Below are 16028 nucleotides of genomic sequence, written 5' to 3' on the forward strand. Positions count from 1 at the left end.
AGCCACAGCAGGATCTGAGCTGCATCTGCGACCTACACTGCAGCTCATGGCAACGCCAGATCCTTAACCCACTGAGCAAGGCCAGGGATCGAACCCGAAATCTTATGGTTCCTAGTTGGATTCATTAACCACTGAGCCACGATGGGAACTCCCACGTCTTAAAACATTTGTTCATGGTAAAGTGGTGTTTCTCTTTGAGTCCATTTACCCCAGCAGCCAGGGACAGCTTGGACATAATCATGCTTCTTAATGAAAACTGCCTAAAGTCATCTTAATGCAACTAAGATGGGGAAGTCATGTCAAAAATCATAGCATCTCCTATTGGGGTCACCAAATGGAAAGAGTTGGATAACACCTCAGAGAATTGGGGAAGAAAGCTATGAAGCAACAATGAGTGGGGGTTATATTGCACAGCTTCTGCTCCCCCTTCCACATTAGAGAGTAAGCTCCTGAAGGACAGGCTCTATATTTGGCTTGTTCATGGTTGCATCCTCTATACCTATCACACAGGGTAATGCCCACTGTGTGATAAGTATAGATAAATATTTGTCAAAATGACTAAATGACCTGGGCTTGAGTCTCAGCTCTGCTGCTTAGTAGATATGTAGTTTGGGATGGGTCACTTAATATTTCAAGCCCTCAGTCGCCTCATTATAAAATGGAGCTCTTAATAGCACTCTAACAAAAACTCTGAAGGTTAACTGGGATAATGTATGGATTCTGTACAGTGTATGGTGAGTGATTTCTATCATGATGGTGATTTTGCCATCGATCCCTCTAACATCTGCTCACCTAAAGCATTAACTAATTTTTCAGTGTCATTGAAATAAATTAAATGTGATTTTTATTATCTCCAGGAAGTCTCACTGGATAATACATTTACCTCCGAGCAGACTCAGAGAACACTACAAGGTACTTGGAAGTTTTTTTTTTTTCCCAAAGTCTCAGATAAGAGCATTTTGAGGGAGATGAATATGGTCAGTTCATCTCCAGAACTTGCTTTTCTGTTATTCTTCCCCCGCAACCCCCCCAACGAAAGCTTGCAAGCAAATATGGTCAGTATTTCTGTAAAAAAACAACTTTTACCCATTGTACTTGCTCCTCTACATCCCCTGGTGAGAAGGCAATTTGAAACTAAGAAAGGTAAACTCTAACCTTGGAATCTGAGCAGATAACATAGCAATGCTCTGTATTTTATAGACCTTGTAGAGCATAAAATCGAGTCTGCTTGAAGTGTTAGGCTCCCATTTTAGTGGCTAAAGGAAACCAGCAGAAACTGGCATGGGCAGGACTCATGTTTAGCCCCAATATTACTTCCAGGTCAATGCAAATGGAAAATAAGTGTCTATGACTCTAAGTAGAAACTTCATGAATGACCAGTCATGAAGTCATTAATAGAAAACCCCAAACAGAGAAGACTTATGTTTAAACGTCTCTGTAGCTTCTTAAAAGTAGTCATCACTCTATCCCTTTTGGCCCAAATTAACAATAAGGAAAACAGTAGAAAATCAAGTAGGAAGCAAAAGATTTTATCATACAGGTAACCTGAAAAAAATACATCGATTAACGATAAAGCTTTTCTTAAGGATGGCTTGTGTTCTTCAGACACATTTAGCCAAATAAAACTATCATCATCTTTTCTTAACCCACTTCCATGATCTTCTCTGTTTTTTATTTTGCTTTTTGTCACCATTTTGGTAGAATCAGTTTGTCCTTTTCCTATTTTTCATTTAATACCACCAATTCTTCCAGTCACACCTGCCTGATATGTTTCAAATCAAATCTGTCCTTTCCTCCCACAACTATTGCTTTCCATGCAGGCCTTTGTCTTCTCCTGTAGGCAGGGGAGTCTAATGCTGAAGACTTTATGTTCTGGCATTACACTGTTCAAGGTCAAATCCTTGCTTTGACATTTAGTAATTGTGAGATCTTGGACTAGTGATTTAATTTCTTTATTCTCTCATCTAAGTGGAGATTATAATTGAACTTTCCTCATAGGTTTGTAGGAAATATTTACAATATTTTTTTAGGCTTAGAATAATGTTGTGCCCAGTAAGAGTTAGCTGTTTATATTGTTTCTTGCATAAACTTTTTAAAGGGCTTCCTGGCTGATTTTCCCATTTTCCCTCTCTCAATAATTTACCCACTTTCTGATTTATGTTCATGCCATTGTCTCACAAATGAGGTTTGGTTGGCTCCTTGATTCAGAAACTAATACCCTACTAGCTTTTGCTGATAGTTTTGAGAACTTGGCTGTGTCTTGTCTTTAAATGTTGCTTTTGATCTTTTGTTATGCTTTTTCTCTGATTTCAAATTCTCCATCAATCCTCCTAAAGTTGGACTTGTGTCTAGCTCCCTCGACGATTGGCTGGCTTTAGCTGTCTCAAAACCTCGTCAAGACAAAGAATCACTCCCCATCTTGATCTAGCAATCCTCCTTCTGGGGATTTATCCAAAGGACATGAAGACAGGATCTCAAGGAGATACTAGCACTCTCATGTTCAATGAAGCATTATTCATGATAGCCAAGATAGGGAAACAACTGAAGGATCCATCAAAGGGATGAATGGATAAGGAACATGTGATCTATATAATTAATGAAACATTCTTCAGCCATGAGAAAAAAGGACATCCTGCCATTTGTGACAATATGGATGGACTTTGAGGGCTTTGTGCTAAGTGAAATAAGCCGAGAGAGACAAATTCTGCATGGTACCACATACATATGAATTTTTTTTTTTTTTTTAAAGTCAAGCTCATAGAAATGGAGAGGGTAAAGGTGGTTGTCAGGGTCTGGGTGCAGTAGGGGAAGTAGGAAGAGGCTGCTAAAAGGGTACAAACTTTCAGCTAATGTAAAACATGATAGTGGTAGTTGATAACACTGTGTTGCATAGTTGAAATCTCCTAAGAAAGTTGAACGCAAATATTCTTACCAAAAAGAAATATAAATGTGTGAGGTGATAGATGTACTAATTAATTAAATGGGGAGAATCTTCTCACAATGTCAGAGAACATCAAATCACTAGAGTGTACACTTTAGATACCTTGAAATTTTCTGAATAAAAATCAGCTGAAATAAAAGTAAATAAATAAACCTTGCCTGACTCCCCTCTGCCTCCTTTTCCTGCAGAGTAAAGTCCAGCCTTATGTTGGCTCTAGAGACCTTCAAACTCTGCTCCCAGCTCACCTTTTCTGTCTGCTTCTCTTCCCTACTTCTCATTCCTCTCACTATCCCTCCCCTGATCTTTTCAAGTACCTAGAATGGTCCTTGTGCTTTTCTACCCTCCAGTGAAGTGTGCATTCTCCAGAGGGCCCTGCTGAACTGTTACCTATTTGTGAATTGCACTTGGGGGCAACTCTGTCTTATCTCTGTGAGTGATTGTGACCACCCACGTGGTGGGTGAATAACAGCATTAGAAGCCTTTTCTGGCGGGTTGTCAACATTTTGCATGGTACTTTAATCTTTTGAGCAAACATACAATATTTTTTCTTAGTAGGTCTACCTTGAAGATGGGGAAAATGAAGCTCAGAAAGGATGAGCAACTTACTTTTAACCAAATAAGTTGGCCTCAGTGTTACCGTTCTTAACTTCCTAACTCTAATACCTCTAGTATTGCTTCTCACAGCATTTTATCTGTATTCATGGCATGTGAGTGATTTTATACGTGCTTATTTATTTCTGTATGATGTCAGCCTTCACATATAGTGATATATAATGTTCCCCTGTTTCTGGCACTGTAACTTTTCAAATAGTGCTCCATAAATGTCTGCCACATCAAAGTGAAATCTACAAAAACTGCCAACCGGAAACAGCTGTCCTGAGACTCCTTCCTCCAGCTTTCCTGTACTAAGACTCACTCGCAATTTAATGAAGATTCCCAGGAGATAAATGATGGGCTGGAAACAAAGAATGCCCAACATTGCAGTTGTCACTAAAAGCCTAAGTAACTTTGGACTAGCCACTTAACCTTTTCATTTTTTTAGTTTGTTAAAGGGGGGACTCCACCTCCGACTGGTCATTCTCCCAAGAGTTATGTGAGGATGAAATGAGATAATCAAGAAGAAGCATTCTAAGACCAGTAAAAGGCCATACAAAGGGAAGGGACACATATTCTAATTCATAGAACATCTTGTTCAAAATAAGTAAATGGCAGTGCCGATTAATATTAAATCTGAGCTAAGTGGAGTTTCTAACTTCTCCGACTTCCTGCTCCTTGTGGGTAGTGAAGCGCCATGAGAGGAGGAAACTGTGCGAGGGAAACATCCACTATTTGTCATAGTTAGAAAGGAGAACTGTCATCTCACTGGCTCCTGCCGGGCAAGATCTGGAATGAGACCTGAGACACGGTCTGTGCTTCCCCTTTGTACGAGGTGACACTGAGGTCCAGAGAGGGGAAGCAACTCATTGGAGGGGCTACTACATCTTTACAGACAACATGGGCTCCACAAATGTGGACTATGTTGAGCAAGCAAGTAGAAGAAAGACTGTCTTATATTTTTGTTTTTTGGTTTTGTTTGTGAGTTTTGTAAAACTGACCAAAACGGTGAACACAACTAGAGAACTGGTAAAGTACAAAGACTATGGAACTGTGTTTCTGGGGTCAACCCCTCCACCTGGCCCATACCTCGTGTTGATGATGTGATTCAGGTGAGTTATTGAACCTCTCATCCCTCAGTTTCCTATTCTGTAAAATTGAAATAATAAATAGTGTCCATTTTATAGGATTATTTTTAGGATCTGAAGAGTTAAACTGTGCCAAACTCTTAGAGCTGTGCCAACCAAACAGTAAGGGTTAGATGTTTTAAATTAATAGAAACAACATCTGAGAACCTGAAAAAATTTTTTTTGGAATTCATGTATATGATGAAACTGAAGGACCATGCTTTCTACTTGCAAATTAAGTTTGCAAACCTTCATGGGTTTTGCTTCTCTTCCTCCAAAGATTTTCCTGACTACATGCCCAGGTCAGAGATTTTAGCTAAGTCGCTCAGAAGTTAGCATGAGATTAATTAATTGTCAGAAGGTTAAACTTTTTTTTTCTAAAATTTCCTGGAAATTACTGTTGTATTTTTAATTGGTAGCATGTTGGCAGTCCAAGTCGCTTTTTGAAAACAAATTCTCTAACCGCCAAACACTGATGGTTTCTCTGCCAAGGGAGGCATCTAAACCTTTCTATGACCAATATGCTACCAGGAAAAACAAAACACACTGAAATGTTATGCTGTATTTGATACAAAAACTCTGAAGTCAAGTTAGGAAATTATGTTTTGCAGGTATGCAAGGCACATGCTGATGGTGCCTTATCAATTCTAAGTAGTCTGGCTTCACAATAATCTTGTCACATTTGCCCTCCCTGCTCAAATCAACAATAAAACCCCCTGGATGAAGTTTTAATTTAGTGAATCAATTCTTTGGATTGAATGAGGTCACTGAGATTTTACTGGGTAGATGTCTTACAAAGTAAATTTAAATGAAAACATGCATATAAATATTAAACTCACTTAAAATTGTGTTCAATATTTTATCTTTTGTATTCGTTCCTGACCATTATCTTGTAAGCTTTGTGTGACCATAATATCCTTTGAATAAATAGGGAAATTATTACTTTAGAAGAAATTAAAGGGGGCATAGAGAGATAAAGTGAATGACTCAGAATCATCCAATGAGGAGATACAGCTACGGACTTGACAGCATTTATTTTTCAAAGAAAAAGTATTTGTGCTCACACAGCATGTGGTAGCTAGAGATCGCTCTCCTTTTAAAACTGAATTATAGTTGAGCTACAATATTATAGCAGTTTTTGGAGCGATTGGTATTTTTCATCACCAGAGTGATTTGATATTTTTATAGATCATACTCCATACAAATTAGTATAAAATATTGGTTATAGTCCTCATGTTATACATTAGATTGTAGTATCTTATTTATTTTAAACCTAATAATTTGTATCTTTTAATCCCCGTCCCTTCTCATGCCCTTTCCCTACCCCTCTCCCCATTGGTAACTAGTTGTTCTCTGTATCTATAAGTCTACTTCCGTTTTGTTATATTTGTTCATTTGTTTTAATTTTTAGATTCTACATATAAATAAAAGCATGTGGTATTTTTCTTTCTCTGTCTGACCTATTTCACTAAGAATTATACCCTGCAGGTCCATCCCTGTTGCTGTAAATTGCTAAGTTCCATTCTTTTTTAATGGCTGAATAATTTTCCTTTGTGCGTGCATGTGTGTGTGTGTGTGTGTGTGTGTGTGTGTGTGTGTGTGTATCTCACATCTTCTTTATCCATGTATCTCTTAATGGGCACTTAGGTTGCTTTCATATCTTGGCTGTTGTAAATAATAACACTATGAATGTTGGCTGCATGTGTCTTTTCGAAGTGTTTTTGTTTTCTTTGGTCGTATACCCAGGAGTACAATTGCTGGATATGTAGTAGTTCTAGTTTTTTTTAAGAAATTCATGAAATAGCTAGTTAAATTCCTTAATGCTACACTTATCTACTCAATATCAACATACATCTATAAGCTGGTTGTCAGCCTCCAAGATGTCATGGAATTGGGAACAAATCTTACAAGAAGAGCAGTGTGACTCACTCTGAGACTTGTCATTGATTTTGTAGGTCCCTAACTATGGCTCCCAAGATGTACAGAACCTGAAGAACGCCTTCACTTGGCCTCCTGAGCCAGCCTTGGTCCTTCCACACCTGCTGTGTATTGGGCAGGCTGGTCTCCAGGGATAATGTTATCTGAACTCCCCGCCCTCTGGGTTTCCTTTGGGATCCCTCCTTGTTGGGGACTGAATTGATAGCTGCATTTCTCTTCCAAATGTCAGAGTCTCCTTGCAAAGAGTCCACTGACAATTATAGCTCTAGCTATGTCTTTTTTCATCTTCCGGTAACCATCGTTCTAGAAGTGATAATGCTTATTCTTGCTAGAGCTAGGTGCCTTCCTAGCCTTGTTGGGTCCAGAAACTCTGACCACATCTTTGCAAATAGTCCCTTCATCAAAATTCCCTCCTTTGCCCCATTTAAGTGCGCCTTGTGTTTTTTGCCTGGATTCTAATTGATACTAAGTCATAGAATTTCAGTGTTGGAAATACTGGACTTGGAGTCAACTTCTCATTCCTGCTTTTTTTTTTTTTAATAGCTCTGTGATTTTGAGTAAATGATTTCCCTTCTCTAGATCTCATTTTCCTCACATATAAAATAAATAAAATAAGCTATATTACTACACTAATAGGTAATTATTATTATTATAGGCTGTAATGCTTATGTTTAAAATATGGTGAACATATCCCTAGACAGTATCTGGTCCAATGGATCCTCCCATGTGCCAATCCCACAAAATTGCCCTTCACTCCCTTCTGGAATTTTCCAGTAAGGCTTTGCCTACCAATATGACTGATTCATAGCTTACTGTTATTTAATAAGTATGTTGTTACCACTGGATTAAGGGGCTTTGGGTTTTATTCCAACTTCTCAGTTGTGTGATTCTGCACCAATCGTTATAATATCTTCACACCACATTGCCTTAATTGTGAAATGGAGATGGAAGGCCTAGCTTCCTGGAGGCAGAGGGGCAGACCTAATGTTTTCTCAGGTTTCTTAACAATTTTTAAGATTTGTGATTCACATAATGAAAAAAGATCTACAATTCTCTTCCTAAAAGGACTTCCTCAATCAATATCAGACATAGTCAAAGCAGCTCAGTCTGAGAAAGTGATGAAGATAGCAGGCTCTGGAGTCAGAGTCCCAGCTCTGCTAACAGGGAAAGTGCCTTGGTTTTCTCATCATATGGGGAAAACAATGCATCTGCCTCAGAAGGTGGGGTTATCAACTGAGTTAATACTTGCCATCATCAGGTACTCATGATGTTTCAGGTACTAAGCACTTTTCATGACTGATTTAATCCTCACAACCACCATTTTTCTGATGACCACAATGGTCTTCCTTTCTCTACCATAAATAAATTGTGCTGCTTCTCTCCTTAAACCCTTTACAGCTGCTCTTAACGTCTTCCTTGGACCTCTCCATACTCTTTCATGACCAGCTTCCTCTGGTTTTCAAATGCCGCTTCATCATTGAAGCCACTTTTCCTCTACCTGCATTCAGTTTCCATTAACTGTCATGGGTTTACTGCCTTCACAGTACTCATCAACTCCTGCGATTATCTTGGTGTTCATGTTTATTCTCTCTTCCCATATAAGCTCCGTGAAGATGTTGAACCAATATGTCCTGTTCCCCACTATAGAGCCAGTGGCTAGGATCATGCCTGCCACACTTAGTCCCTCAAAAAATATTGTAGGATGAATGATTAAGTAAGGGAAGGAGGGGCCAGAGGATGCAAGTCAATGATTGCAGGAGTTTTGTGTAGTGGGAGGCACAATAGGAACTTGAATGTGTGGATGACACGAAGCCCAATCTGCCTCTTTCAGTAACCCGTGGAAGGATTATGGAAAGCGCAGGAGATAAAGAGGAGAAGTTAATTTAAAAGATATTTCAAAGAGAAATTGACCAGCGTTTAGTGGTCAATAAGATGATGGAGGTGGAATATAAAGTAGAAGAACAGTGAATTGAACTTTAGCATCTGGGCAACCAGTCATGCCAATGAATAAGTTATGGTGATTAAGCCACTGCCTCTGGCAACTGGTCTTATCTGTGTCCTGGCTTGGGTGCTGAAAGAGCAATGGGCAACTGGCCAGCTCAGGGGCCGGAAGCCATAAATTCAAAGAAGCTAATCTTAACTCATGGCCCAGGTGTCACCAGTCTCAGTTCTTATCCATTTCTTACTCTCATTTGAGTTATTAGAGTCAAGCAGAAGACATTCTAATTTCTAAATGAACTCTCACAAGATCACATCTATGCCTTATGATCACCAACCAGTCAGCCGGCCCATGGAGGCCACTGCGTGGATCTGCCACTTCCTTTCTAAAGCCTTGTTTTTGTTCCCCAACACCTTTCCAAGGCAGCTGGATTTTGATATTTGTCTGACAGTCTTCTCAAACATCAAAGCCCCGGGAGTGCTCTAACATAAGAAGATTGGGGCTTATTATTTTTCACCTTTTGTTAAAAATGAATAATACATTTGATTTTCAAAAATTTAATAATGTCTATGGGTTTTTCATGCAGAAAATCTTTGTCATGTGCTCCTTCTTTAAGGCCTTCATTTGAGGTGCAAGCAGCAGAACTAAATTTCAATCCTGCATTTGATAAATGCCTATAAAATATACACAATTTCCAATTTTTAGGATATTAACAAAAAACTCAAGAGGTAATATGTGTGGTGTGTTTAAATATTTGAAAGACCAACTCAGAAAACAATTTTCTAATACACATAGGGAAGCTTGCATTTACATACTTTTTTTTTTGTCCAATAATTCCAAATCTGGGAGAAAGTAATCTAAAAGGCATACACGGATATATATACAGAGATGATTATCTCAGTGCTACTTATATTACTGGAAAAAAGAGAAAAAGGTAGAAAATCTAAATATTCAAAAGCCAGGGAATGTGGTCAGATACAATATGCTGTAACTATACAATGTAATATTATGCTTGCCATTAAAAGCAACATTTACTGAGTTTTAATAACTAGACTGATATTTACGAAGGTATGCAACATAAAATGATGAATATTTGGTATGGATGCAATTATTAATGCACACCAATCTATGAAAAAAGATGTTGCTTATCTGTGGTAGTTACTGCAAGGGAAGGGAGCATAGTAGGAGTATGTGTTGTGTGGTGTGTGAGAATGTTGCTTGGGGTACGTGTGTGTGATTTATCTTTTTTTGCACTTTCCAAATTACTGCCATGAACATAAGTGACTTTTATAAATCAATCATTCACCCTTTCAACTCCAAAGGAGAGGGAGGAGGAGGAAGGAGGTCCCTGGGAAGAAGGAACAGGCACATGATCCAATTCCTTAAAATGAGTCCTTCTATGTGTGTGTCTGTGTGTGTATGTGTATGTATGTGTGTAGGCGAATGGATGTAGGTATAGAGATGGTCCCAAGTGATAGTTCAATTACGATTATTCAACTTTACAAAACGGTATGAAAGCAAAACCCATTCAATGGAAAAGGTACTTTGAATTTTGAATTTTTATTTTTTGGTCTTTTTAGGGACACACCTATAGGCATATGGAAGTTTCCAGGCTAGGGGTTGAATCAGAGCTACAGCTGCCAGCCGACACTACAGCCAAAGCAAGGCAGGATCTGAACCACATCTACGAGCTACAGCACAGCTGGCAGCAATGCCGGATACTTAACCCCCTGAGCAAAGCCAGGAATTGAACCTGCATCCTCATGGATTCTAGTTGGGTTCTTAACCCACTGAGCCACAGTGGGAACTCCCAAATTTTGAATTTTGATCTTTTCCCTGGGCTGGTGATATGCAGTATGATATTCTCTTGTAATGCGAGCTGCAACTCCCTGTTAGCCACATGATCACAAGGGTTAAAAGACTGGTACACTTACAACCATTCTGCTTTTCACTTTCAGTACAGCAGTCAATGAGTTACATGTGATATTCAACACTTTGTTATAAAATCGGCTTTGTGTTGGATGATTTTGCCCAACTGTAGGCTAATATCAGTGTCCTGAACCCACCTGAGGGAAGTTAGGCTAAGCAATGAGGTAGGTTAGATGTGTTAAATGCATCTTCAACTTACAATATATTCATCTTATCATGGGTTTATCAGCTGTAACTCCACTGTCAATTGAGAAAAATCTGTATCTATATGTATGTATTGGTTTTGTTTTTTTAGAGACCCCTGATGATACAAGGAAAGCGTAGGCAGAGAAGAAAAGTCACACTTGTGTAAATATTTTCCTCTTTATAGTAGTCTTCAAACCTAGTAATTTTCTGAAGTTTGACAGAATCTAAATTACACAGCGGATGCATGTATCCGCGTCAGGATGTTTAGAAGTTTAAAGGGTAAACTGCTGTACTAACAATTCAGGTAGCAGGCATCCCCTGAGTTATCTGAACCTAGTCCCTACACCTCAAGTCAAACAAACATGTCCAAATACTTCGAAGACCAGGCTCCTGTCACTAACACTGTGCGGTCAGTCTGCCAAATGGGAAGTGCCTCATAATTGCTCAGATGTTCCACTGGGTATTCAGGTAAACATGACTGCATCGATGAAGTTGGTTTTGTGGAATATAATATATTGACTCTTTTTAGAAGCACAGAACTGCAAGGCATGCAGACCTAAACAAACAAAACGAACACACAGTTTGGGGGAGAAAAAACCAAACAAACTTGCTTTGAACAGCAGGAGACGACGTTTTGGCAGCTGAGCAGGGCAAGAGCTTCATGAGCCGCTCTTTAATGCTGCGCTTGGTACTGTTCTGAGTGTAGAGGAAACCTAGAAGATATGGGATGCGTTCTGTTAATGCCATCTGCAGAAACTCAGGCATGCTGCACGCGGTGTCAGAGGGAGCAGGCAGGATCTGGGTGCAGCCATCCACTCAGGCAATCATAGGCAGAGGGGTAGGACCCCAGAAGGAAAAAAAAAATCTTTGTTTTCCCTTTGCTACTCTTATTTTTTTAGATTTTCTTCATGTGGCATTAGATAATGATTACTTACTGAAAAAAGAATCAGGCAAATATCTCTATTGAGTGGCAAAAATAAAATTTTCTGGTCTTTTGGGGGGTCTTAAACTGAGAATGCAGCAAATATCGCTAAAAGAATTGGCTGGATTGAAATTTCAATATTCAATCCAGTGATAAGGGCCCACATGACAATTTTTTGTACTCATTGTTCCCCATCTTTGATTCCAGAGGAGTGGGTGCTCTGCATAAATCATTCACACTGCAATCGCCTGTTAGTACTTTTGCCTTCCCTGAAAGTGAAAAAATAGATGTCCTTGATATGCAGCTACATTAGCATATGCTGACATGCCTAGAGTTGGGGCATCCTTCACATGTGGACATTAATGGATGGGACTTGTTCAAGCAGAGTTATTCCAAACGAAACAAGGTGTGTTCAGAGAATGTTAACCCAGGAGTAGATGGAGAGGTATCTGTGACTTCAGACAGTAAGGGAGGACTCAAGGAAAATCAGTAAGGACCTAGAGGGCAAGCCAGCAAGTGCTTGAACAACTATTGGTGTCGGGAGCCACATCTGTCCAGCTCAGCATTAACTCCACCACTCTAAGTAACCAGAAGCCTGGATTTGCATGTCAAGATAAATCTACATATGTATAATATATATCTTGCCTCCCCAAATCAGTTTGGAAAATGTTGACTACAAAGCAATAGCAAAAAGACCAATTTAAATCAAAATCAGACCATCCTTGTAATATAGACCTGGTAAATGGATCTCTTCATGCTTTTCTACTTTATAATTCCCATCTTGGCATTATAAAAAGTCGTGACTGCAAGGCTACCAATCTATTTTGCTTTGTAGCTGTTCATCCTACCATTAGAATCCTTTGGCTAAAAAACCTGGTACATCTCTTGTGTGGGGGATCACAGCAAACTGTAAATCACATACATAAATTACATCAGATCATTTCCCTGCTTAAAAGACCCCTAAAGTCTTCATGTTCTCCTTAGAAAAAAAATCCACACTTTTCTGCCACTGACCCCAATCCCTGCACCATCTGGACCGGCCTCACTCCGACAGCATCATCCACCACCCACCCTGTTGCCTCAGACCATCAACCACTGGCCAAGTCACCCTTCTTGGCTTTGTTGGAACTCACACAACAGGTCCCTCCTCTGCCCTTGATGCTTATATGGTGTAAAACATCTTCCTCACTTGACATACCAAGTGTTAGTTGAGAGCCTGATGCATGTGAAGAGATCGATATAGGTCTGACAAATGAATGGATTCATGTTTGATACCAAAACAAGACCCCATTTCATTTCCCTGATTAGTATCTAAGTAAGCTTTTAAATTTGTAAGATAAACCTGATTTACATAAAAGAGCCTCTTTAATTGGCTTCTTCATACTATATTTCTAAAGGGAACTGCCATCTAAGTGTCCTCTCCTTTGTAAACCTGTCTGGGATGTGATGATTTTGCTTTACCTTCTCAAGCAGGACCTCCTGGTTCTTTGTTCATGCCCTTTCAAACCTCCGTGCCATTGCAGGTGCAGGCTGTGTGTCACCAACTATCAACTTCTACCTGCCCAGGCAGCCTTCAAAACTCCATCCAAGTACATTCACCTTGACAAACTTTCCCTATGGTGTCTACAGCCTTCCTGAAGAAAGAGGGGCCTCCTCTCTCCTCTGCCCTGTCGTCTCTGTTGCTCCTTGTTGTACAGCCCATTGTTCTGGGTGTCACCCCCTCTCGTAGAGTAAGATCCTATTCTGAAAGGAAGGAGAGTGAGAAGGTTCTACCAGCTATCTACAATAAGAGAGAGACTGGTGTTACCTCTTATGCAGCTCCTTTGCTTCAGATTTGCTTTCTTGACATCTAGACAAACTCTACAATCATACCTGAAACTGGAACGTGGCAGACACGCAAGAAATATTTGCTGGTTGCTTGATTTCCTCCTTTTCTCTTAAATTCTGATATCTGCCAAGCTCACTCTCTGACAGATTCCTGGACCCTCAGGCCTGGGTGTGGGAGAGGGACTTTTCTGCTTCCCAAGTACCTAAGCATTAATGTTATACTCCTTGCCCCCTCCCCAATTTGGTAATTAATGATGTTCTTCCTTAGGGTGTCTTCTGAACAGCACTTGGGACCACGAAGTATATGGGTTATTATTTTCAATCAGTAAAGTCTTAGATTTTTAGTTCCTGTTTTACTACTTCAAGAAAATGACTTTGGCCAGGTGATTAAACTTTTTAGGATCTCTGTCTTTTCCTTGTAAAACAAAAAGAGTTTCTCCTAAAAGATCTTGGGTGTTAAACATCAGTTTAATGTCCCTTTTAGGAGTATATTTAAATACTAGGAGCTGGGTAAGAGGTAACACTGGTCTCTCTTACTGTAGTTAGCTGGTAAAACCTTCTGTCTCTCACTTCTTGGCAGAATAGAGTCTCACTCTACAAATATAAATTGTATATGGTTACTTCCTCATTTTTATGGTGTTTTGTCTTCCAGGAGAGCTTTAGCTTCTGGAGGGCAGAACTAGACATACAATCTTCTGTCTTTCTCCTTCTCTCTGTCTCTCCTCCCTTCCCTCCTCCCTCTTCTTCTCTGCTCTCAGATCATTCTGCGCCCTTCCCCTTAGAGTACAGTGTTTGAGTGTTCAAGCATGGTAGTAAAACAGATTGATCCCAGTGTCTATGATCTTGGGAACATTTATTTAATCTCTCTGAATCTCCGTCTCCTCATCAATAAAATGGATTAGCAATAGTACCCACTGCATAACATTGGTAGAATCTATAGAGATGATATATAAAGCAATTAGCACAGTGACGGTTCATAAGGTACCCTCAATTAATGTCAGATATTAATTTTCTGTCAGTTCTTTGAGTATACCCTTCACATCTTTTCCACATGCTATTATCTCTATCTGAAATTTTGTTTTACTTCATTGTGGCCTAGTTAACTTCCTTCATCCTCGTTCTTTCAATTCAATAATCACCTTATGAGGAAAATTTTCTCTGACAGACTGAAATAGATTATGAACAGCTTTACTATATGCTCCTATAGTTTCTGATATTTCTTCTTTATAGCATTGTCATAAATATAATTAAAACCATTGATGATGGAGTTGCATTGTGGCTCAGTGGTAACAAACCCAACTATGATCCATGAGGACAAGGGTTCCATCCCTGGCCTCCCTCAGTGGGTTAAGAATCTGGCATTTCCATGAGCTGTGGTATAGGCTGCAGATGCAGATCAGATCTGGTGGTGTTGTGACTGTGATGTAGGCTGGCTGCTGCAGCTCCTGATTCAGCTGTTAGCCTGGGAAATTCCACATGCTGCAGGTGCAGCAATAAAAAAAAATAACAAAATAAAAACAAAAAAAAAACACCCCAAACGATTGATGATACAGTTATGTGTTTGATATGTCTTCCTTACTGCAATGTAAGACTGAAGATTTCTACTTCCAGCCCTTAGAGAATAAAGCATAATAAAGCATACAACTAGACAAGTTTCAGGCATACCTCAGAGATATTGCATGTTCAATTCCAGATCACCACAATAAAGTGCATATCACAATAAAATGAGTCACTTAAGTTTTTTGGTTTCCCAGTGCATATAAAAGTTACATTTGTACTATACCGTAGTCTATTAGAGTGTGCAAAAGCATTATGCCTAAAAAATGTACAAACCTTAATTAAAAAATACATTATTGCTAAGAAATACTAACCATCATCTGACAACACAGTTGTCAAAACCTTCAATTTGAAGGGAAAAAAAAAACTTCGATATCTTTAAAGCAGAGTAAAGCAAAGTGTAATAAAATGAGGTATGCCTATGGAGGAGGCAACTTTCAAGCCCTGAATAGGAAGCAATGTAAAACTGCAGTACCGGAGAGAAAAGAAACCTAGGACGTGAGCTCCACAAATGCCTTGGCTCCCTCTGCTTGGGAACATGTTACCTCCTAGTTGAACAGGTGGAGCTTGTGCTCACTGGGCTGAAGTGGCAGAGACTGGAATTTTCAGGGCAGGTGCTGGAGAAGAGAGACTGTTCTGTGCATCAGAGGGGAGGACATGTGTGGGAATTCAATGTGGGACACTGTGATGGTTAATCACATGTGTCAATTGTGACCAGGTTAAGGGATGTTCAGATAGCTGGCAAAATGTTATTTCTGGTTATGTCTGTGAGGGTGTTTCTGGAAGAGTTTTGCAACTGGTAGGTTGAGTAAAGAAGATCACATTCACCATTGCTGGTGGGCATCATCCAATAAGCTGAGGGCTTGAATAGAGCAAAAAAGTAGAGGAAGGGCAGTTTGTTCTCTGCCTGAGTTCAGACATCCATCTTTTCTGCCTTTGAAGATTAGTGCTCCCTGGTTCTCAGGTTTTCAGCCTCTGACTGGGACTGATATTGTTGGTTCCACTAGTTCTCAGGCATTTAAATTTGGACTGGAACTATATTTTCATCTCTCCTGGGCTTCTAGATGG

At 39.6% G+C, this 16028-nt stretch overlaps 1 protein-coding gene across 5 annotated transcripts in view; it reads right to left on the reverse strand.

Annotated features, from left to right (window-relative positions):
* KCNIP4 (potassium voltage-gated channel interacting protein 4) overlaps positions 1 to 16028 on the reverse strand; it is a 1134443-nt gene that overhangs the window by 127127 nt on the left and 991288 nt on the right. The window contains exon 2 of one of the 5 annotated variants that reach the window (XM_003482356.4): positions 11266 to 11367. The exons of the other annotated variants lie outside the window; for them this stretch is intronic. Coding sequence (XP_003482404.2) covers positions 11266 to 11367 — 102 coding nt within the window. The remainder of the gene's footprint in view (positions 1 to 11265; positions 11368 to 16028) is intronic. 5 annotated transcript variants of the gene reach the window in all.

Source organism: Sus scrofa, chromosome 8, assembly GCF_000003025.6.
Source record: "Sus scrofa isolate TJ Tabasco breed Duroc chromosome 8, Sscrofa11.1, whole genome shotgun sequence".
NCBI lineage: Eukaryota > Metazoa > Chordata > Mammalia > Artiodactyla > Suidae > Sus > Sus scrofa.